This window comes from Onychostruthus taczanowskii, unplaced genomic scaffold (assembly GCF_017590055.1).
Source record: "Onychostruthus taczanowskii isolate IOZ18803 unplaced genomic scaffold, ASM1759005v1 scaffold204, whole genome shotgun sequence".
Classification (NCBI taxonomy): domain Eukaryota; kingdom Metazoa; phylum Chordata; class Aves; order Passeriformes; family Passeridae; genus Onychostruthus; species Onychostruthus taczanowskii.
Genome location: NW_024499285.1, coordinates 303,538 through 325,653, shown reverse-complemented (window position 1 = coordinate 325,653; position 22,116 = coordinate 303,538). Strand labels below are relative to the sequence as shown.

Below are 22,116 nucleotides of genomic sequence, written 5' to 3'. Positions count from 1 at the left end.
GCTGCTGGCCATGAAATAGCTTTTCTGGCTTCAGTAATTACGGTGCAATCATCACCAAGCCAGATGTGCACACACCTCATTCTGTTAAGGGGGGAGATGACTCATGCTGGCAGCTCAGGTGAGCCCTGACCATGGCAGAGGCTTCTCAGGGGTCAGATTTCATGGTCTGAGCCATAAGGAAGCCTGAGCACCTTCTGCTCTTTTATTTCAAGTCAAAATGAAATGGCTGGTGCCCAGTTACAAAACTTGAGAGGGTTCTGAGGACAATAATCCTTTACAAGAGCAGATTTGCAACCCAGATAAATCAGGGCAGGCTGATGACTGTCAGCTCCTGGTCCCTTGACCTACTAAGGGTTTCTCTGAGCTTGCAGCACTTTCTGATGGCAGATGTGGGAAGAGGGTGGTGTTTGGGTACTGGCCATCTCTTGAGAAAGTGGATCACAGTCAAAAGGCTACAAAATCACACATGTTACAAAGGTCGTGGATTTGTGGGTTGTGTGGCTGGACCTAAGGCACACCTGGGGTCAATACTGTCACCCCAGTAATACGGCCCAGAGTGGATTAATGAAGAAAAATGAAGGCACATGACTGAGAAAGACATTGCCAATTCAACCTTTTCCTCAGACTGAAATTCTCCTTGCTCTGAGGTATATAGTTAGAGGGAGAAAAAAAAAAATAGCATTATGAACAATCTCAGGGAGCAGAGATGCCTCCCACAGCACATTCTCTCTTGTGCCAGGGAGGCCTTCTGGGACACCATGCAACTCCATGCTCCAACTCACCCTGCCCGCCTTCCCCAGCAGCAGCACACATCTCTGGAGAAGAAAATACAATCAGAGGGTGCATGTGGGTGAAAGGAAAGCCCCAAGTCCTTGATTTGGCAGCTCAGAGGGAAGAGTCTGGGCAGCCACTGGCTCGGTGCCCTGCAGGCAGCACAGCCTCCTCTCCTGACAGCCCTTTACTTTGGTTTGCTTTGTCAATTTTTCAGGGGGACAGGGGGGAAAGGGGAGTGTGTGTCTTTTTTCTTCTCTCCTTTTTTTTTTTTTTTCCTTTGTTACAATCCTTTGTGTTTATATTTGTCACTGTTGGGTGAAAATGTTCCCGTTGTGGCAAAAGGTGATTTTGGCCGCATGTTCCTCCCAGACATGATGAGAGCTCCGAAGCCATGCTGGTGAGAGAAGGCGTAGCCGGAGCGGCGGGTGCTGGTGCGGCGCAGGCGTCGCTTGGGAGAGGGTGGAGGGGGCCGCTTTTTGGCTTCCTTGATCTTCAGCAGGACCTGGGAATCAGAAAAGGAGGCGGAAAAAGTGGAAGGTGCATCGTTATTCACAAGCACAGTGGGAGAGGAGCAGAGAAAGGGAAACAAAAGCAGGGATCCAAAGGTAAAAACGAGGAAAGGGCATCTTTATTCTGTTCTAAAAGGTGTTAATGGCAGCGTCATCTGTAAATTATGGGATGGAATGATTTCCATGTATTCCTCACTTCTCTGCAATGCCATGGTTTGGGTATGACTGTAGGACTTTCAGTCAAATCACCCAAAATGGGAAAGTAATCCCAACAAGTCAAAATTCCAGAAAATAAATAGTTTAAAAGAAACATTTAAGAATTGGCATATTTAATATAGAAAACAGACTACTAAAGGGAGTTTCTGATACATAAAATATTTTTATGATTATAATGATTAATGTTATAGATGTTAACATATATATAACAACATATATGTTAACAATATATATAATACATATAACAAATAATGTTATAGAATCAGAGAGTGGCTTGGGTTGGAAGGGACCTTGAGGATCATCTCATTCCAACCCCACTGCCACTATATCAGGTATATCAACACCCCATGCAACCTTGTCTTGAATGCTTACAGGGATAATAGAGAGATTCCTGTATTCCTTGGCAGATGGGAAATAAATACTGCAGTTTATTTTCAGGTAGTGGGCTTTCTGCTCCCAGGTGGCCACTGAGTTAATCTACCAAGAACCTTTTCAGGAGGTCTAATGCAGGAGGCTGCTGTTGAGAGCCTGTGGCTCAACAGAACCCCCAGCTGCCAGACTCCTGTGCCTCTTGCTTGGCACAATGGCAGTGGCAGGTGCTTGGCCTCTCTGAACATCAGGCCTGTGTGCTGCCAGCTGGGGGACTCCGTAGAGCTGGAAACCCACTCCTCTCCTGTGACCATTCACTTCCAAGAGGAGGCAGGGAAGTAATTTTGTACTAGAGAGAGGGACACTCAACCTTGGCAGTGAGAGGCTGGGATTCTGGGCGACAGCTGTGTTTGACTTCTGCCCAGCTGGGGTAAACTCAGCCCATTTTTACACCCCCCCAACTGCCTCGAACTGTGTCCCAAGGACCTCCCTACCCAGCAGTCTTCCCTAGCACCCACCTACCCTCTCTGTAAGGGCTGAGAATCCCCCTAACGTGCTCTCCTACAGTCACAGAGAACGTGTGGAGCTCCACAGACATCCCGAGGATGACCAGGGAAGGCGTCAACTGCAGGGCCTACCCCTGGGGCTGTGCTCTGACCCCAATTCTCAGCAGCAGCAGGAGCTCGGTGCAGGGAAAGGAAGGAAGCACGAGGTGGCAGTAGCATTCAGCAAATGCTCCTGTTTGGAAGAGAGCCCGGGGAGCTCGGAGTGCGCTGATGTTCTTGAGGGGTCCCTTCGCTGCAGTGAGCAGTGCATTCCCACTCCACTCCATCACTCCCTGCCTCTCCTTGCCCTGGTGCCCTCATCTTCACATTCCCGGGAATGGGAGGGAAACTGGTTTCAGACGGGGCATATAGCCACTGGCTACAAAAAGTAAATTCTGAAATAAATTTTAAAAACCCCAGCAAACATATATTCCCCAGTAGAGGGTGAAAGCCTGTGGTCTGCCAGGCTAAAAACTGCACAGCGCCAGGGCAGGAGGAACATGCCACTCCTTTGCCACTGAGCCACAGCGCTTAAACCCTGCACCTAAAAATAGTGCAGCTTTCCTGCCTCAGAGCAGTCTAATCCACATCTAAATAATCTCAGCCTTGGTCCCGGCTGCAGATGGTTTGAACAGTGCCAAACCCCAAATTCAATCCTCCTTCTCTGGGGAGTCAGGGACAGATGGATGGCAGCAGTTGCATGGACACAGATACACACCCCAAGCCCATGCAATGTGGCTCCATGGTGAGCCAGCCTAGCCCATGGTAAGCAGGATTTCTGGTTTAATAAGGTATCTCCTTACTTTGTCACTGGGAGTTGGCTTTAACTGGGCCTTGAGGAATCGAAAGCCAACCACTGGCAGCACACAGAGGGTGATGCTGAGGAAGATGGCCAGCCACACGTTTGGTTGGCTGAGGGTGTTACGAGCCGTACCTGGAAAACAAACACATGATTAAAACTGTAAAAGCAGCACTTCCCACCATTATTCCCTGTTGCTCTCTGTGATTTCAGAGCACCTGGCAAACAGACCAAAATACAAGGCAGACATTGTCTCCAACAGTGAAATCAGCTGGCTGTAGAGAGAACTGCAAAGCCAGTGTCACTGTCTGAGATGAGCAATGAAAAATGCAACGTCATGATTGCAGCAACTACCCAGGTGGACAAGGGTGTCAGAGTGAGTCTTTTCTCTCTGTCGAGAGTCAAATCACAGCAAAGGATCGATATAAACATTCAGGAGACATTAAGCAGCAGCCCAGGACTCCAGTGCAAAAAGGAGGAATGATCCTTTCTTGCTTCCCAGCACCATTTCCTAAAGGATATGGAGTACCGGCTCTGCCCAGCAGTTGATGGGAATCACAGCCCTTTGAGAGAAGCATGTGTTGCTCTGGGGATCTGCACAGGTAGTGTAGCCTAATGGGGGTATTGGCAGCATCACTGCCACGTGGTGGCATGTCACTGACACCTCGTTTGAAACCAGTGCTCACTTCTGGCTTTTACAAAACTGAGGGAATGTAAAACAGAACAAACAGTCTGCAAAACCCTCATTACAGGGCTTAATGATGCTGGTATTGGCAGTATATTTGCTGAATATTTTCTTTGCAGTTGGCCAAATTCTGCTGTAGTACAACTTCACTGAAATTTAAGTAAACAAGTTGTCTTAGTCCAGACTAGAAATACTTTCCTTAAAAATGGTTTCAAACTGGGACCTTATTATTAGCTCTCAGCATTATGGCTCCTTTGACCAATGGAGTAATAACAGAGCAGCAGATGAGATACCCCTGGCAAGTGAGTTAGGATCATCATAGAATCCTCAAGGTGGGAAGAGACCTTCAAGATCATGCAGTCCAACTGTCCACTTGCCCTGGGAAACTGAACAGACATTCTGACTTCTCTCACTCAGTATTTCTGATTCTTAAAGCCATCTCAAAGTGGATGTGATCATCTGCTTGAAAAATATCTTGCAATAACTAACCTACATCTCAGATATTTCTAAGTTGGTTAAGCCCCTTGCTATTGCAGTGAAGTTAGACAAAAGTTTTTACTGAAAAAGTCAGTAAAAAATGAAGTCATTGATTAATACAAAAAATCTGAGACTTGAAATAAAAAGTGTTGGGATTTCATAATTAGAGACTCATAGCAATGTTGTATATATTGGCAGTGGATGCACAGAGCTATCAAAAACATCTGAATTACTTTGAATTACTTTGCTTACATGTAAGTACATGTTCTTCCTGGTCAAAGTCTCAGGAGACGGACTCATTTTTTTATCTTTCATTTTTTGCATGTCTTCAGAAATCTGTTACGTAAAATAACTACAAAGACCTGATCACCACTGGTGTGTTTTGTTGTTGGGGAATTTGCCATTTAACCTGGCAGAAGGCTCACCATAATCACAAGGCATTTTTCTCATGTCTGACTGGATGTTGTACTTCTACGCCTTCCTATGCCAAAATGTTAACTTATTTACAAAGATCACATATCTACAAATAAGATGCTCCCAGATAGCTGTAAAAATTGGATATCTGGAACCCAAATATAGAAGAGCAGCAGAAAGCACTCCGTTAGGTTTATTTTAAGCACCATTCCCATGACTGCATAGGAATCTTACACAAGGAAGAAAACATGACACACATTCACCTGGATGGGTGGGATTCAAAATAAATCCCAGCAACTGTCAGAAATGTCCTGGCATTTCTTGCAGAAAAGGCAACCAATATATCCTGAAATATACACAGAAATACTTGGAAACTTTAAGCCCTGCAGTATGTCCATTCTGAGCACAATCCAGATTTGTCCCAAGGCTTACCAATGAAGGGAAAGGAGGCTGTGAAGATCAGGTACATGCCATCACTGTACATGGTGAAGGTGATAGCAAAATAAACAGACAGGCTGCCCCAGATGAAGAACTGGTTGACAACTGTCCAGTAAGAGGTGTCCAAGCCAATCTGAAAGAACAGAGCAAGGCAGGTATTGTCAGTGCCTTCCTGATTTAGCAAATCTGTGCTGGACACAGCTTGTCCTCTGCTTTGTACATCTCCCCCTGAGAATGCTATTCATTCAAACCTCAAGAAATAACAAGTCACAAATCATAACATTCTGGGAAACCATTCAATGCAAGATTACTACATTTATCTTCTTGTTCCCTCTTCTCAAGCATTCAGTAGTGGCCAGTCCTGGAGACAGGATATTAAGGACTTTAAAGACCATCCTGTTCCAATCCCACTGCCTTAGGCAGAGACACCTTCCACTAGACCAGGTTGCTTAGAGCCCCATCCATCCTGACCTTGAACACTTCCAGGGATGGGGCACCCACAGCTTCTCAGGGCAACCTGTGCCTGTTCCTCAGCATCCTCACAGGGCAGAATTTGTTCCTAGTTTCTAAGCTAAACCCACTCTCATTTCAAAGCCAGTAACTCTTCTTCTGTTACTACATGCCCAGGTCAAAAGTCCCTCCCCAGCTGTCCTGTGGCCCCTGGTAAGTACTGCAAGGCTGCAGTGGAGCCTCCTCTTCTCCAGACTAAGCAATCCTAGTGCCCTCAGCCTCCTTAGCAGAGGTGCTCCAGCCCTTCTCTGGACTTGCTCCAACAGGCCCTCATCCTTATGCTTTGGGCCCCAGAGCTGAACACAGTAAGTTCAAACAAGTCAGGCTTTATTTCCCCACTCCTTAGCTCTAATGCAGATTGAAAGTTAGAACAAGCCTGCAAAGACTTTTGACAGCAGGAACTATTATCCAGGGAAGGTGATTGATTGGTTTTCTTTTATGAAATCTCTCTCATCCTGATAGTACCATCTGAATTTTCTACCACCAAGTCTTAGCTTTTTTTTCCAGCAAGTTCAGGCTGCGTCACACATATATCATGCACTGGGCCAGGCTGCAGAGACATCTCCATAATGGAGAACCTATAAATAACTGCCTGATGGCAGACAGACAATCCTGTGCTTCAAAACCTTCTCATAAAACTAGAACATGTCCTTCTCCAATCCCTGCCTTAACTAATTTGTCTGTTATGACTGCAATCTTCCCAAGGCAAAGACTCTTCTTTCCTGTCACCCTGATCTTTTATAACATACAGATCTCCTGTTCTGTTGAGCTGAGGAGATTAATCTGGTGTCAAGAGATTTTTTTGCAAGAATGAATGATGCAGTAGCAAATAAAATGCTGTCAATGGCCCTCCAGATGCTGCTATCATGAAACAACAACTAATTCCTAAAAATATTACCTGGGATGCCTTACCTGCACAGACACCACGATCAGTAAGCAGGTCTGGGCCATCAGAGCAAAGGACTGGTAGTCAGCAATGGCCTTCCCATCACTCCTCATTGTATTGTACATGGCCCCATAGGGGATGAAGAAGAGGATGAGGGAACTGTAGATCCCTTGCAACATGCACTTGACAAACACCACCTTGTTAAAGTAGAGGTTTTGCTGGCCAGGCACATATAGCTGAGGGAACAGCATGCTCCAGCGATCATCCACATCCTGGAAGCAGAGAGGAGGCAGTCAGATTTGCTGGCAGCTACCCAAGCAAATACATAGACCCAGTTAGGGCTGCCATGTCCCTGTGACATGCATTTCCATGAGAAAAGGCCTAGCACATAATTCACTCTGTTGTGCTTGCTGGCATGGCACATCCCAAGGTCACCTGGGCATATTTTCCATAATGCATTTTACCTTTCTTGTGCTAAAGAAAGAAAAAATTGACAGCTGATAAAAAAAGAAAGAATATACACTTCATCTAAAGCAGACTGCATGGTCTGTTCTCTGGAGAATTGACTGGAAGCTAAGGGTTAGAAAATACCTCCCCACACAGGCAAGGCTGTCTGACTTGTATCCCTTAAGTGTCCAGAGTGGAGCACTGAACCACTGCAAAGTAACCAATTCCTATTCATTTAACTTGTAAAATGCATATAGGAGAAGCTTTACTGCTCCTTTGTCTTGTCAAACAGTAACAGTGAGGTTGAAATTTGTGTGAGATTACCACAGGAAGAACTCACTAGAAAGGCTGAATTTGCAAGATCTGGTTTCAAAGATCCAGTTAATTAATTGTTTTGTCTGGTCATTAGGAAGTCACTTTCCAGGCTTCAGGAACACAGGTAGTAGGGTATGACTGCTCCAGGGGAGAGTTGCAATGGCAACTGGTGCTGCAGGCAGCCAGCCTAACCCAAAAATCTCATCACACTGAAACCTACAGGCCAAATCAGGATAATTGTATTTATCTCCACTCCCTGTTCCTCACAGGACTACTTAAATCCAAATCATATGACAAGGAGGGAATACACACCTTCTCTCTGGTATAACTTTTTTTTGTGATTTAAGTTCTCTCTGTCAGATTATTATTTCAGGGGTTACCACAGTATGTAGCCAAACGGTCAGCTGCTTTTGCTTCATAGAACCAGCTCAAAACACCTGACACAAAACCCCTATGAATAAAATCCCCAAAGTAATGACAGAAACAGTACCTGATCAAACAGACTCATTCCTAGCACTGGGAGAGAGGTGTATACCAAATTGTAAAGTGTAATGAACCACTCATCATAGACAGTCTGGGGGAAAAAAACAAAACCAAAGCAAGTGAATTTAGAAAAAAGCGGTATTTTCCATTTCTTTAAAAGTATATGCAATTTCTTGCCGCAACACATTGGTTTGAGTTGTTACTGAGACAAAAGGGATGAGATGACTCAAACTCAGCATTCCTAAACAGAAGAAGGATCATATTATGCCAGCCCAGCCTGCTTAGCACCCATTGCTGCCTGTAGCCAGAGCAGGATCCCTCGGCACCACCCTGCACCCTCAGCCCCTGAATATTGCACTCCCCATGTCTGTGTTTGGTTGGAGGCTGGTTTGCCATGAACCAACATCCGTTTTTCACTCTGGATGTGTTCCTCTGGCAAGCTCCTGAAATTCTTCATTGAAAGGGTGGTCAGTGTTTAAAACACGTGTGGATGTGGCATTGGGGGACATGGTTTAGTGGTGAACATAGCAGTGTTGGGTTCATGGTTGGATTTGATCTTGAAGGTCTTTTCCAACCCTAATGATTGTATGATTCTAAAATGTATATATTCTGTCTCCAGGCATCAGTCCTCCAGCAGCAGCAATGGAGGCAGCAATATCTGCTTTATACCCATGTGGCTAAAGAAGACAGACCTTTGTTCAGTGAGGTGGGAGGAATGGCTTAGTTTATTTCCTTGTAAAATGTTTCCAAATACTTCGCTAGATGTAGACTTACAGAACGGTTTTGGTTGGAAGAGTGCTGTAAAATTCATCTAAACCAACCACCCTCAAATCATCACAGACATCTTCAGCTAGGTCAGGTTGCTTGGAGCCCCATCTAACCTGACCTGGAATATTTCCAGGAAGAGGGCATCAAATCACCTCTCTGGGCAACTTCTGTCAGTGTTTTACAAACTTCATTGCAAAAAACTTTGTTGTACCAATCTAAGCTTAGTTTGAAATCATGACCTTTATCATACTGCATTAGGCCCTGCTAAGAAGTTCCTCTACAGCTCTCTTGTAGCACTTTTAGGTACAGAAAGGTGCTCTAAGATCTCCCTGAAGCTTTCTCATCTGCCAGCTGAACCAGCCCTCCACCCTCAGCCTGTCCTCACAGCAGAGGCGCTGCCCTCTGATCATCTCCATGTCCCTGGCAAAACCGAAGCCGGACCCACCTGTGCTGAGAAGCCGGAGAAGAAGCCATACCAGAAATGCACCAAGGTGAAGGCAAAATTCTTATAGAAGAAGTACTTGAGGAACTTGCACATGCGGATGTAGGACCAGCGCCCGTGCACCAGGAGCAGGCGCTGCAGGTAGCGGAACTGCGCGAAGGAGAAGTCGCTGGACAGGACCGCCTGCATCCCCTCCTGGCCGCTGATGCCAACCCCGATGTGGGCAGCTGCAACAAGAAGGGCACGTCATTATACCGAGAGTTTTCACTGCCCCATTTTTCAAATGAATTATCCAGCACTGAACACCGTGTTAATTCCCTCATGGCCTTCATCAAAAGTCAGAATGAAAAGTTACTTAAAAAAAAAAAAAATTTTTGGTGCATTAATTCTTTCAGCAGCACTATGATTTTGGCTCTGTGATACATTTCCCATAAGTGGGCTTTTATTATTTGAATGACATTATAGGTTCAGTGACAGTTTATGGTTTTTTTCTGAATGCTTTCCAGCAGCACAAATACTGTTGTTTATAACAGCTGCTATTATGAAACGATAACTTTAATTTATATTGACGTGTGACTTTTATTTAACATGCATGCATGTCCTTCCAGGAGCCTTAAAACATCATCCCAGACAGGCAAAATCTTCAAACCATTTTAAACCTTCTCAGACACTGTGCTAAAAGGCAGACTGTAGCCTCTTTATGTTTCCTGGGCTTTATTAGTTCAATCAAATAATAAGATAGAAGAGTCTCTTTTTTTTTTAATAGTAACTTGCATTTATTAAACATGGACATAAGTTTAATGTGACAGCTAATTATACAGCTTTAACTAATGAATACAATCTTAATGGCTGAGGGTTGGTTAGATTCAGATGTTTCCACTGAACTGAATTGATAAAAACCCATAGTCTCAATCCTCTTGTGGGGGGAGTGGACTAGTTTCTAATTATTATGCATACTTTTTTCTCCTTTCTTTGCTGACTGCCTGACTTATCTCCCTTGAAGCTCTCTACTTAGCATTTTCTTTCTTAATTAAGAGGCTCCAGTTAATCAATTCTTGCAAATTAAACAAGGAATATTAGCAATAAGTCTGTCTGAATAATCTTAATTTAATTATACCTAGTTAGGACTTTTTTTCATAAGTTCAGTGAGGTAATGCAGCATCAAATGATGCTCATGGATGGAGAAGCCTGGAAGCCTACCATCTGTAACTCCAGGGAGATAATTAACAAACAGTCTTGACACAAATAAATGCTGAAAAAAGCACCCCACATAATATTATACAGAATATTTACAGTCACAAAGATTTTATTTCTGCTTTGAGTCAGGCCCTCTATGATCCAAACTGTTTGTAATATACATTGCCCTTGTGATGGTGGCCATGCAGACACACTGATTGACACATCACAGCCCAAGTGGGCTTTTCATAGAATCAGATCCATTTCGGTTGGAAAAGACCTGTAAGATCATCAAGACCAACAATTTTTTTCTGCTCTAAGGTAGAAACAAAAAAATAGGCCCTTAGTGCAATCTCAGCTCCTGAAGGAGTCCAGTGTGACCCACAAGGCAGGAGACACAACTAACCTGTAGTGACAGTGCTCTGTAGAGAGCTGCCAAAATCTGGGACACAAGACATGTGTTTCTACAAAGAGGGTGGTACAGGAGGCACTCAGTTTTGTGTTCCTGCTGCTAGCCTGCCTCAGAGAGAAATACCTCTTTGAGTCAGTCTGCTACAGCATGCTGGCTGTTGGCCATCACTCACTTTTGATCATGCTGACATCATTGGCACCGTCTCCGATCGCCAGGGTCACGGCCTTCTTGTACTTCTTCACCAGCTCCACCACCTGGGCCTTCTGCAGGGGAGTCACCCGGCAGCAGATCACCACTTTGCACATGCAGGCAGTTCTCACCAGCTCCAGCTCCAGGTTCCCTTCCAGAGCATAAGCCTGGAAAGGAGGAAAGGGAGCGCTCAGGGCAGGCTCACAGCAACTCCTGGCCTGACAAAGAGGGTGCAGCAGGGTGGCCACAACAGCTGAGCCAGGCCCTTGCACCCATGTCGGTGAATCCATCCACCCAGTCTCAGGGAGCATCCACACTGCACGTCACACTGTGCACCCTGCACCTACGAGCTTGCACTTTGGGTGCACCACATCTGGATATGCACCACAGCTGGATATGCACCACAGCTGGGTATGCACCACATCTGGGTATGCACCACATCTGGGTGTGAACAACAGCTGGGCATGCACAGCACCTGCTCTGGCTGATGTAACCTGACAGAGGGCAGAAGTGTCAAACACTAAAAGCAGGAGCTGCTGCAGGGCCTGAGACAACCTTGTCTATCTCCATGTGAGAGAGTCTCTGCTCATCCCTCTTGGATTACTGTTTAAGCTCTGGGAGATAAATAGGAAAGATTTCAATTTGTGTGGTGCCTAATTAAAAAAAAAAAAAAGAAAAAAAAGAAAAAGTTAGGCTCAGGTGGGCATGATACAGCAAAATACAAAATTAAAGAGAAGGCTGCTTTAATCTGAGTGCTGACCTTTTAAATCAGTCAGCTATGTTATTTCTATTTGAGAAGCACTGAGATAATTGGATGTCTAGTCGCCCCTCCAGCTCTGCATGAGGAGGAGGGAGCAGTGTGAGCTTTTCAATTTCTTTCAGATCATGCTTTATGGCTCTGCTCTTTGTTGTCTCTTTTTAGCAGACATGTACAGAAGGAATCTACAAGGCTCACTCCTGCTCAGAACCATTACAGCAGGCCCACTGCCTTGTCTGTGAAAGGCAGACAGTCCTTAGGCCACATATTCTTTCTTTTTGAAACAGAGAGCTGTGAGTCACCAGTGTCCCCTTTTTCCTCTGTCATGGCAGCAGGCTTGCTCAACAAAAGAGTTTTTCATGGTTCAGTCTGAGTGCTGCTGGTCAGTGCAGTCAGAGATTGCTTTTGCCTCAATAGCCTTGCTGCACAGCACCAGCAAAATGTTACCATTTTGTATATTAATGGTGAAACTGCATACAAATAAAGTGGCATGATGATGCCATTAAGGATGCTGACAATTTTCTGTTCACTGCTTTCTTCAGGCAACACCAGATGTGTGCATAGCCCAGCACTGCCCTTCCACCCCTCTACAGGCAGGGATAGAGCACTGAGCAGGTGCTGTATGGGGGACAGTATCACACCATTGTTCAAGCTCATAGAAATAGATAAATGACATCTAGATTTATCTGCACTGTCCTTGTGGTCCCCACAGAGGAGAAAGCCATAATCTTGGTGAAACTCATTGTGTCTACTGTGTGGACTGGCTGCTCCCACACAGGCCAGATTGTGTGGGACATATCCCCTTGCCAGGGTGTAGGTGAGTATGTGCTTTTTCCAGGAATATAAAGAAAGCTTTGCCATCCTTGCCAGAGGTGCTCTGCTAGCACAGCACTCAGGGTCTGCAGTGCAGGCTGAAGGGATGGAGTAGGAACAGGCAGGGGGCTTCCAGCTGATGTCCATGCAATGCACATGGACCAAACCTGACAGACCTCTTGTTTGCTTTGCAGTGGGAACCTAAAGGAGATTGTGGCCCTGGAGTTCAAGGGGAAGTGACTGTAAAAGAGGGAGAAAGGGTACTTAACAACCTAGGCACTGTCTGACAGTGTTTAGGGTCTGTACACATGGCACATGAGCCAAAAGTAGAGAAAGATGAGATTTTCTTTTTTTTTCCTGGGCTTGTGCAGAGCTGGAAGTGAAAATTTCTGGGCTGTCATTAAGAAAGGCAGCAGCCACAGGGAACAGAAGCACCTTGTTTCTGGGAGGCAGCACCTCCCAGAATTTTCTAAATATGTCTGTTTGCTATGTCTATTTGCTTTCACTGAGATCTGGGAAAGTAAAATACAACAGATAAATAAACCTGACATAAATTAAGTGCTCCTCGCAGACAGGTTTGTATTGATCTAAGTTGTTTTTTCTTTCCTCTAACTGGTTCTAAAAAATTTCCTAATATAGATAATTTATTGCAAAGTTTCACTGTTCTCACCAGGAAGACATTTCACTCAGAACTCTCTCATCCCAGTTTAACTCCATTACTTTGTTTACCTGTTATAATTTTGAAGAGTATTACCAAGACTGATCAGTGCTGTCCAGGCTCAGAAATCCCAGCTGATTCAGTTTCCCCCTGTGCTTTCCAGATTATGCTTGACTCAGGTGTCTTTGTACTCTGGTGTTACCTGCTCTCTTTCTAAGCAGTTAATGCAAACACTGAGCATCAAATAGATGTGGGATAACCCTCTGCAGATGACAGCTAACAGTTGTTTTAGATCAACAGTGAGGCCTTCAGAGCCACGCTTCCCAAGCAGTTTTTAATCTGTCATTTTGCAATTTCATCTAGAGTGTATTGCTTCAGTTTGCTTGGAAGAACATCGTGGGAGAGAGTATCAATATATTAGTTGAGTCATAATATCTATATCCTATAAATTAAGCATATCTATTTTCAGCTATATTTAGTAGAATATGTCCTTGGCATTGAAACCCACGTCTCATGTTATCTTCTTGCGGCAAACACAAACCTCATTATTTTGCTAGTATGTTTCTAGAAATTAAATATGATCCAGCTACTCTATCCCTCTTGTTCACCAAAGATCAAGGCCAACTGTTCTCTGTTGCTGAAACATCTTCTGAACCATTGTCTGTCACCTTTGCTCTCTCAGATAACCACTGAACCTAGTCTTCAATATGGGGGGGAAAAATCCTTTTCCTCTAGAGCTGAATTTTTAAAGCATTTTTCAGATTTTCTTGCAGTAAGTTCTTCAGGAAACTCATCCCTACAAGGCTCTGAACCTTCCTTACCAGGCTGTGGCCAGTGATAACCAGACCATACACCCCATTTGCTTGCTCATCAGGTATAATTGTTTGTTTTTTCGAAGATTTTTCAAACTGAATGTTGATTTCATCACTGTCCAGAAAAGAATCTGGCTTCATCTTTTTTCTTGCATTCCTAAAAAAAAAAAATAGAAACAGAATAATGAAAATCTGAAAACCTTGCCAATATATATCTATGTTTTGTAAGAGCAGCATTATGGAAACAAAAATCAATGCTTCCCTTTGATAGTTCAGTCCAATTTTTACTGTATCCCTACAACAATATGCACTGTTTAGCTGCTGCTGTCTGCTCAGATCATCCACATTTCTGAAACTGTAACAAGTTTTGCTAAACTTCTGCTGATTTTAAGTTAAACAAACCATCTGAGCACCACGAAGGATGGTATCCCAAAAGACATCCAATTTTCTGTGCATGTTGTCTGGCAGCCACCTACTCCAAGAGAAAAGGACTGCGAACCTTTCCCATTTTCCACCTTTACTTAAGAACCTGTGTCTACCAAGGAGGTGAGGATGGAAGGTAAGTTCTCAGATACTGCCAAAAAATATCCAGACAAAAGACAAACCCAGACAAAGGACAGCAAAGTGAATAAATGGAAAGAGCAGTACAGCAACAGTCTAGCTCAAACCTGGAGCCAAAGCCTTTGTAGCTCAGGATCACTTGTTGGTCAATTTCAGCTGATACTCCCTATCTGTCTCTGCTTTCTTATACCTTCTTTTAATTTAAGCTCTTCGGTTAAGAAGTTTCAGCATTTACTCTGAGAGGAGATTTCTACATTGTGTTTAGCTTCTGGATCTTCCAGGGAGGCAGCTCTCCCTTATCTAAGGTCCCTGAATGGACTGCAACAAGGAAAGCTGACAGGTAAAAAGAAAGTGGAATGATACAAAACACAAATAGTGCTAGTGCACAGTGCTGAAACTGTTTTTCAGCCATTTACCTCAGCTCATTCAGTACGTCATCAGATGTGCTGCCTTCAATAATGAAAACTTCTTCCATGTCATCATTCAGCAAGTTGCAGGAGTAACCAATATTCATTGCTGTCTCTGGGAAAGACAAACCAGGAAGATAATCCATCTCAGCAACCCCAAATTCACCCACTTCTGTGGTCTTTTTGTTCACATGACAAAAGCTCTCTGACTCAAAAGAGATTGGAGCCTTTCAGAGTCAACAGTAAAAGATCAACTTTGATGGATGTAGCAGCAAATTTGACTTCACAAGACCACTGGAAAAAAAAAAACTCTGCCAAAATGAAAAAGCTTAAAATACCCTTTGATCAACATATTTGGAGCAACAAAAGAACATTGCATATTGATTCAAAATTTTTTCTGGATTTTTAACTTGCCTTCTCCCTGCTTCCAGAAAAGCCCTAAACCACAGCTCTGAAAAAGAATGTGACGTTTTGTCCATGAAATTCTGGAAAAGATATTTTGGTATTTCATAGCAAAACTGTTGCATTTGGAACATGACAAAATGAAGTGTTTAATTTTTCTCAAAAATTCTCTGCTCATGTCTTGAATGAAATTATTTGCAAACACTTTTGACCTCCCTGAAACACCATTGTTTCAGTGAAAATACTGTCTCCAAATGAATTCACTGGAGTCTATTTGCTGTTCTTTCCACCTCCAAAAGCCTATGTTTCCTCCATTTCTATTTGGGATGATAAGAGTCAGAAAGAAGCTGAAATGCATCCAACACCCACTTTAACATTAAAGTTTCTGGAAAACAGGCCAAGGTTTTTTCTACTGTCTTCACCTCAATGATCAACTGGATGAAGGTGACACCTTTTCACAGCTTATGTGAGGGACTATGGGATTCTTACTGTCACCTCTCCAAAGGCAAAGGATGCTGCCTTCACCCTTCTTCCACTCTCATGACAGAAATTAAGGACAGGACAAGCTAGTCATCTCGTCTGATTCCAGTTAACTGAAATTTTGCATAGCTGGCAATGAAGCAAAGCTGTGTAAGTTTGTCTTCTGTGCAGTTTTCAAAGAATGAGAACACAGGTCCTAGCAGAACTGCCCCACCAGTGGAGAAGAGAAGCAACCAAAGCTGTAGTGCCTTTACCTTGCTTATCTCCAGTGAGAACCCATATCTTGATGTTGGCTTTGGCAAGAGTCTCAATTGTCTGTGGGACCCCATCTTGTAGCTTGTCCTCTATAGCTGTGGCACCTAGCAGCTTAACAGAAATGGCAGGGAGCTGGTTAAGTCCTCTCACTGCTACCAAAGGAGAAAGCATTGAACCTAATTATTTAAGCAAACCCAAATGAAATCCCCAGGAATAAGGTTGTACTGATTGTCATTCTTCCTCAGCAAATTTACTGTACAGAGTACAGCCCTGATCCTGCAGATGTTCTAGGCTCTAATCTCCCCAGGCTCTGATGGATTATGAATATGCATGAGATTATTTGCAAGAATGTTTGCAGAGCTACAGGTCTGTGTTGTTCCATGTGTTCCCTTCACAGCAGATAGAACTTTAATAGAGGGACAAAGCCACTCTGGATCCATGTCCCCAAGCCTCCTCTGGCATGGAACTTGATCCCAGCTGCAGATGTCACATGGCTGCTAAACATCTCCAGCCCTGGTCCACACTGTCTCCTGTTTGAAGGTAGCTGGTGCTTTGAACTATTGTCAAAGAGACATGGAGGTTTCACTGCTACCTCAGGTATCACTGCTACCACCTACCTCCTGCTGCTTGGAGACTAAATTCAGTGGTTAGCTTTAAGCCTGGGATCCCTTTTGGCATACTGAGATGTCCATCATACCTCAGGTATGAGCGTTATCAATGTAGGTAACACCTCTGAGGGAACTTCTCTACAGGGTCCTCAAAACTGTACAATCCCTGTTTTACAGTAGTTCCTGATCCAGCTACAGACCATGCAACTTCCAAAGGCCAACCTTTCCCCAGCCTTTTCACACTTGCTCCTTCCCTGAGCACTGCTGGCATTCTGAGCATACAGCTAATGGAAGGAGCAGCAGGATTTCCAGGGTTTCAAGAAAGCACTGCCACGAGTGCAGAAGCTGGATTGCTTCTCCTCAGATCACACACATGCTTTTCATTCATTATTCATGGCTCTGAAACACAGGCAAATCCTCCAGGGCATTTAAAAACTGTAACAACACTTAGGGAGAGAAGAATGACCCAAAGATCACAGTTTAGCTCAATTTCAAATTGACACAAACGTGTTCATGGATATCATCTACCCATCCTGCCCAGGGCTGGAAGAACAAAGGAGACACTCTCATGGGCACTGGGAATTATTCACTGCCTGCCATTTCAAAGGCTGGAAAATAAGTAGATCAGCCATTTGCACATACAAAGGATAGCTATGAAATATTTGTGCCCACGTCATCTCCTGCAGGCTCTGGTATATCACTTCATCACGAGAAAGCTACTCTGACACCCACGTGAGTTAAAATAAAACCATTCCCTTGAACTGGTGGCTGACACGCCAGTTATGGGCTCCTGATGGAAGTGCCAGTGAACACGCAGGGCTGCCGTGTTCTGACCTGCTCCTGTCACACAGCCCACTGAGCTGTTTGCAGAGCGGTGTTTAGCAAAGTCATGCTGAGCTGTTTATTGACAAACCACCACCCTCACTGCCTCCCCCAGAGCCTGGCCCAGATTCCCTGAATTACTAACCATTAGGTCTTTTTCAATCTCTTCATACAACTCTGACAGTTTGTCTTCCCGTCCTTCCAAGGCAGTGCTTGCTTCATGGTGACGCCTGATCCAGTCCTGAAAGTAGTCTTCCTCCAAGCTCTTATAGGCCACCACGAGTGTCCTCAGGCCTTCCCCAGCAAACTCCTGCAAGACAGTGGTGAGACAGAGGATACAAGGCCCAGGAAGAACAGTCTGGTCACCTAGGCTTACAAAGGACCTTCAGAAATCAGACTGGTAAAAGCATCTTGGTAAAGTTTGTGGAGGAAAGGTGAAAAAATGACACCTTAGGCCACAAATGTTGGGGTATTTTTAAATAGCAATTCCAGACCACTTTACTATTACCATCCATAGTCTTTATGGAAAAAAAAAACCTCAAAAGGGCTTTTCTACCCTCTGGCTTTTAAGCTTTACACTTACCAGGCATTTGCTTCTCAGGTTTGTATTTCTCAACAAGAGGTCCGGAACAGTGAGACCTAAATAAACACTGAACACAAACTTTGGATGTGGGTTCAACATTTTTAGGTGGGCTCAGTTGTTCTTTCTAATGGACAACATGGAGCTCAGTGTTTGGTGGAACAGCAAAGATGCATTTGTGAAATGCATCTCTGGGAGGTTTTTCCCCAGGCTTGAAGTAAAGGTGCATCAGAAACAGGTCACAGGTCTTTAAATGTCATGCACTGGATTTGCCATCTTTGTCCATATTACAGAATCACAGAATGATAGAATGTCTTGGGTTGGCAGAGACCTTAAAGATAATCTCATTCCAACCCCACTGCCATGGGCAGGGACACTTTCCATGAGACCAGGTTGCTCAGAGCCCCATCCAACTTGGCCTTGAACGCTTCCAGGGATGGAGCATCCACAGCTTCTCTGGATAACCTGTTCCAGTGTCTCATCACCCTCACAGTAAAGAAATTATTTCTAATAATAAATCTAAATCTTCTGTCTTTCAGTTTAAAGCCATTAACCCTTGTTTTATCACTACATGCCCTTGTAAAAAGTCCCTCTCTTGTAGCCCCTTTAGGTAGTGGAAGGTGTTATAAGGGCCTATTATTCTCCAGGCTAAAAAAACCCAAATCTCCCAGCTACAGGTGACGTGCTCCAGCCCTCTGATTATCTTCATAGCTATAGACTCACTCCAAAAGGTCCATGTCCTTCTTATGCTGAGGATCCCAGAGCTGGACAGTGTTCCAGGTGAGGTCTCACAAGACCGAGCAGAAGGACAGAATCACCTCCCTCAATCTGCTGACTGTCCTGGAGCAGTTCACATGGCATGTGGTTCTCATGCCTATGCAACTAATTTGAGACCTAAGGCCATAGAAACTAATTTGTTTCTCTATTCCATAATTTAAAATTGGTGCCTAAGTGCTGTTTCTAAAATCTGGGTGGTTTTTTCCTGAAGACAAGGTATGCTGGAGAAAAGGAAAACATCAAATGCAGAGATGTTGTTGAGAAGGAAGCTCTTACATTCAGGTGTTCTGTGGTCTCCTCTTTGAGAGAGTTGCAGGATGGATGAAGCAGTTCATAAAGAATGGTGTCAGCCCCCTTGCAGTACAAAGTCAAGTCCCCTTCTGGACTCTGCACTGTGAGGAAGAAGAAAAGAAATGCTACAAATCCCAGACTGAGACTTTTGGGGTACAAAGCCCTTCCATCAAAACCAAGAACAGTTTATACAGGTGTCTGAATTTCCCCAAGTTTTGGCAAACTCCCAGGAATCAAGACAAGCTCTGCTTAGAAAAGAGAGTGCATTGGTCTCAGCAGACACTACGTTGTCCCTGCAGGCAGAACTTCATTAAAAAGTGAAGAATAATTTGCTTTTAGGGAACTGGTCCTACTTCTCCTATTTTCCTACCAGTAAATTGTAACTACAATTACAATATTCCTGAAATATTAGAGTAAGTTGGAGTGTTAATAAAGGCTGCAAAAACTTGCTTGAATAATTTCTCCATTTTCTGTTTGGGAGAAAATGGAAATTTGTTTGGAAAATTTATTGGAAAAAAACCTGTTTTCTCAGTTTATTCTTGCTTTCTCTGGTCCTACTTCCTCAAATTTCACTAAAAATTTAAAAGCTGGTTAGAAGAAAGGCCTTTCATGCATTGTAATGAGGGGAGCAAGATATATGAAAAGCTAAGTGTCTTTAGGAGGCTGGTTTGCATCACTGTGGTCCAGATGTTGACATTTATCCTACCTGCCTCCTTTAAGTATTTTTCTGGCACTGTTGCTGTGTAATTGTAAAGTCAAGACAGCCCATCTCAAGTCCTCAGAAATAAATGTTGCTCAGAGCACATTGCAAAGGAGTCTGCATCACAGCAGAATGAAGGACAACTCCAGAACCTAAAAACTCAGGAAGGAAAGAAAGCAGCAAAGGGAACATACCAATCACAGACATTCGCTTGCGAACGTTGTTGAAATCAAGAATAGCCAGAAGTTTGTAGACTTTTGTTTCTCCCATTTCCACAACAGTGATGGTCTCTGGCGTGCGAGCTCGGAACACAAATCCAAAGTTTCTGGCAGCAGTGACTAGGGCTCCCTCATCAGGAGACTGTGCTTGATACACCAAGTTACCTGACATGCAAGAAAAAAAAATGTAATGTGACTTTTGACTTATTTCTGAGCTAAAAAAAAACCCAAAAAACCAAAAAACAAAACAAAAACAAACAAAAAACAAAACAAAACAAAAAAAAACCCTCAGAATCTAAAATATAATATAGCAGTTATCCCTTTGCTTTTCAGTCTACCCACAGATGTACAACACTAAAAAGCACTTTATGTCTACACATCTCCATCATGTCCCACCAACCCATCCTCCAGGACAGTGCAAGAGGCCCCCTGGATTCTTTTGGGGATTGGAATCACTCTCTTTGGAATCTAACATTTCACTGAGAGGACAAGTTCCTTGAGTTTAGCCCCTTCTAGTCACATCTGCATGAATTTTCTGCTCAGTATTTTCACTTTATACCTGTCAATTAATTCTAGCCTTTAAAGCATGGCTTTCATCCTGTCTGGGATTTGAGGAGGCTGACCTAGTAGCTGTTGGAACACTGGGTGAGTAGAGCTAATGAGTCTCCAGTGGATAGGTACTCTATGTTCTTTGCGTTTTGGGGCTAGGAGAAGAATAGAGGGAGAGCAGGGCAAGCCTTTGCCACCTCAGGGAAGCTGTGGCACCTGCAATTTCCGCACTCCAGAGATGTGGTGTTTGCAGTAGTGTCAGCTCCACCACAGGAACACACAGGGAGTGGAGCCCTGGTCATTTCTCTTCCCATGTGGCATCTCCAAAGACACTGATTTATGTGTAGCCATACACTACAGAAAATCACCAGGGAGCCAAAAGGACCAATAACAGCTTCTGTGGAGAGAAGACATGCTGTGGTGCGAGTGAACATAACCACTCATTCCAGTGTCTTCAATAGTCCTCACCTTCCTTCTTCTCCTCTGGCATCACCGTGTGGCAGAGGGAGAGCAGCCGGAAGAACCTGTGCGTCGGGACATCATTCAGCTTCACGGCTTCAACCAGGCTGTGGTCATAGAAGGCAAACTTTGGGTCGGCTAATGGGTTGTATGAGAAATCAACCTTCTCTGTGTTCTGAAAAAAACATGGCATGGTATTATTTGTTGAGATTTCACATGGCTCTACACCAATTCCTGCCAACACTACCGCTGCCTCCTCCTCACTTTACAGAGGACTCCATCCTGCAGGGCTGGCTGCTCATGGCAGAGATTGGTGGATTTAAGGAAGTGGGAGGTCATGAAAGGTATTTAATCATAGGACAGGACAGGCACTATATGTGCCTTTCAAAGCAGCACTCAGGCTAAGAACCAATTAGCTAAACTGCCTCTCTGAGCAGCAGCTAATGCTCCAACAGGAGCCCTGCCAGTGGATGCCTACAGCAAAGAAGTGCCTTCCTTCAACACATGCCTGCTTGGAAGCATCGTGCTCACAATGTCAAAAGCTGCCTGTGAGAGTGGAATGCAGGAGCCCAGTTTAAAACAATTCAACAGTCTGTCTTATCTACCATGTTCTCCTAAAGCCAGAAAAAAAAATTCTGATATGGAAAAAATAGGACAGGCAGGTGAAGTAAAGGTTAAACTCCACAGGCACTACCCATTTTGTCAAAAAACAAGGAGCCCCAAGCAGAGTGGAACACAGTGGAGAAATGTCCAGAAGCTTACCACATGATGTGTCATGGAGTAATGGACTGCCAAGCCTGCCTTGGACAACTCTGACTCCCACCCCATCCCTGATGAGCTCAGAGTTTCCAGGATGGGAATCATCCTTTTGACCTCTGCACACTGACATTTAGCACTCAGTCCAAGAGCACAGACTGACCCCTCCCACACCCGTCTGTGCAGCAAGGTCCAGGCACAGCAACACTGTGGGTGTGTGGGCCCCAGGACTCTGCTGCAGAGAGTGTCACCAGCAGCAGGGTGGGGTGGGCAGCTGGCAGGAGTCCAGTGTGTGTCACCAAGCAAGGCTGATGGAGAGAGGGCAGGCTGGAGGCACAGTGCTCAGCACAAACAGCC

The 22,116-nt window shown here is 44.3% G+C and overlaps 1 protein-coding gene across 1 annotated transcript in view; it reads right to left on the bottom strand.

The window, feature by feature from the left end:
* Nucleotides 1–604: 604 nt before the first annotated feature.
* Nucleotides 605–22,116, bottom strand: part of LOC121335569 (phospholipid-transporting ATPase ID-like) — a 71,338-nt gene continuing 49,826 nt past the window's right edge. The window contains exons 15-28 of the mRNA XM_041403853.1: nucleotides 21,013–21,178; nucleotides 19,972–20,160; nucleotides 19,063–19,178; nucleotides 17,575–17,739; nucleotides 15,999–16,110; nucleotides 14,872–14,977; nucleotides 13,904–14,051; nucleotides 10,838–11,021; nucleotides 9,081–9,304; nucleotides 7,875–7,958; nucleotides 6,649–6,894; nucleotides 5,221–5,359; nucleotides 3,217–3,347; nucleotides 605–1,276 (exon numbers count right to left, since the gene is read on the bottom strand). Coding sequence (XP_041259787.1) covers nucleotides 1,055–1,276; nucleotides 3,217–3,347; nucleotides 5,221–5,359; nucleotides 6,649–6,894; nucleotides 7,875–7,958; nucleotides 9,081–9,304; nucleotides 10,838–11,021; nucleotides 13,904–14,051; nucleotides 14,872–14,977; nucleotides 15,999–16,110; nucleotides 17,575–17,739; nucleotides 19,063–19,178; nucleotides 19,972–20,160; nucleotides 21,013–21,178 — 2,232 coding nt within the window. The 3' untranslated portion in view covers nucleotides 605–1,054. The remainder of the gene's footprint in view (nucleotides 1,277–3,216; nucleotides 3,348–5,220; nucleotides 5,360–6,648; nucleotides 6,895–7,874; nucleotides 7,959–9,080; nucleotides 9,305–10,837; nucleotides 11,022–13,903; nucleotides 14,052–14,871; nucleotides 14,978–15,998; nucleotides 16,111–17,574; nucleotides 17,740–19,062; nucleotides 19,179–19,971; nucleotides 20,161–21,012; nucleotides 21,179–22,116) is intronic.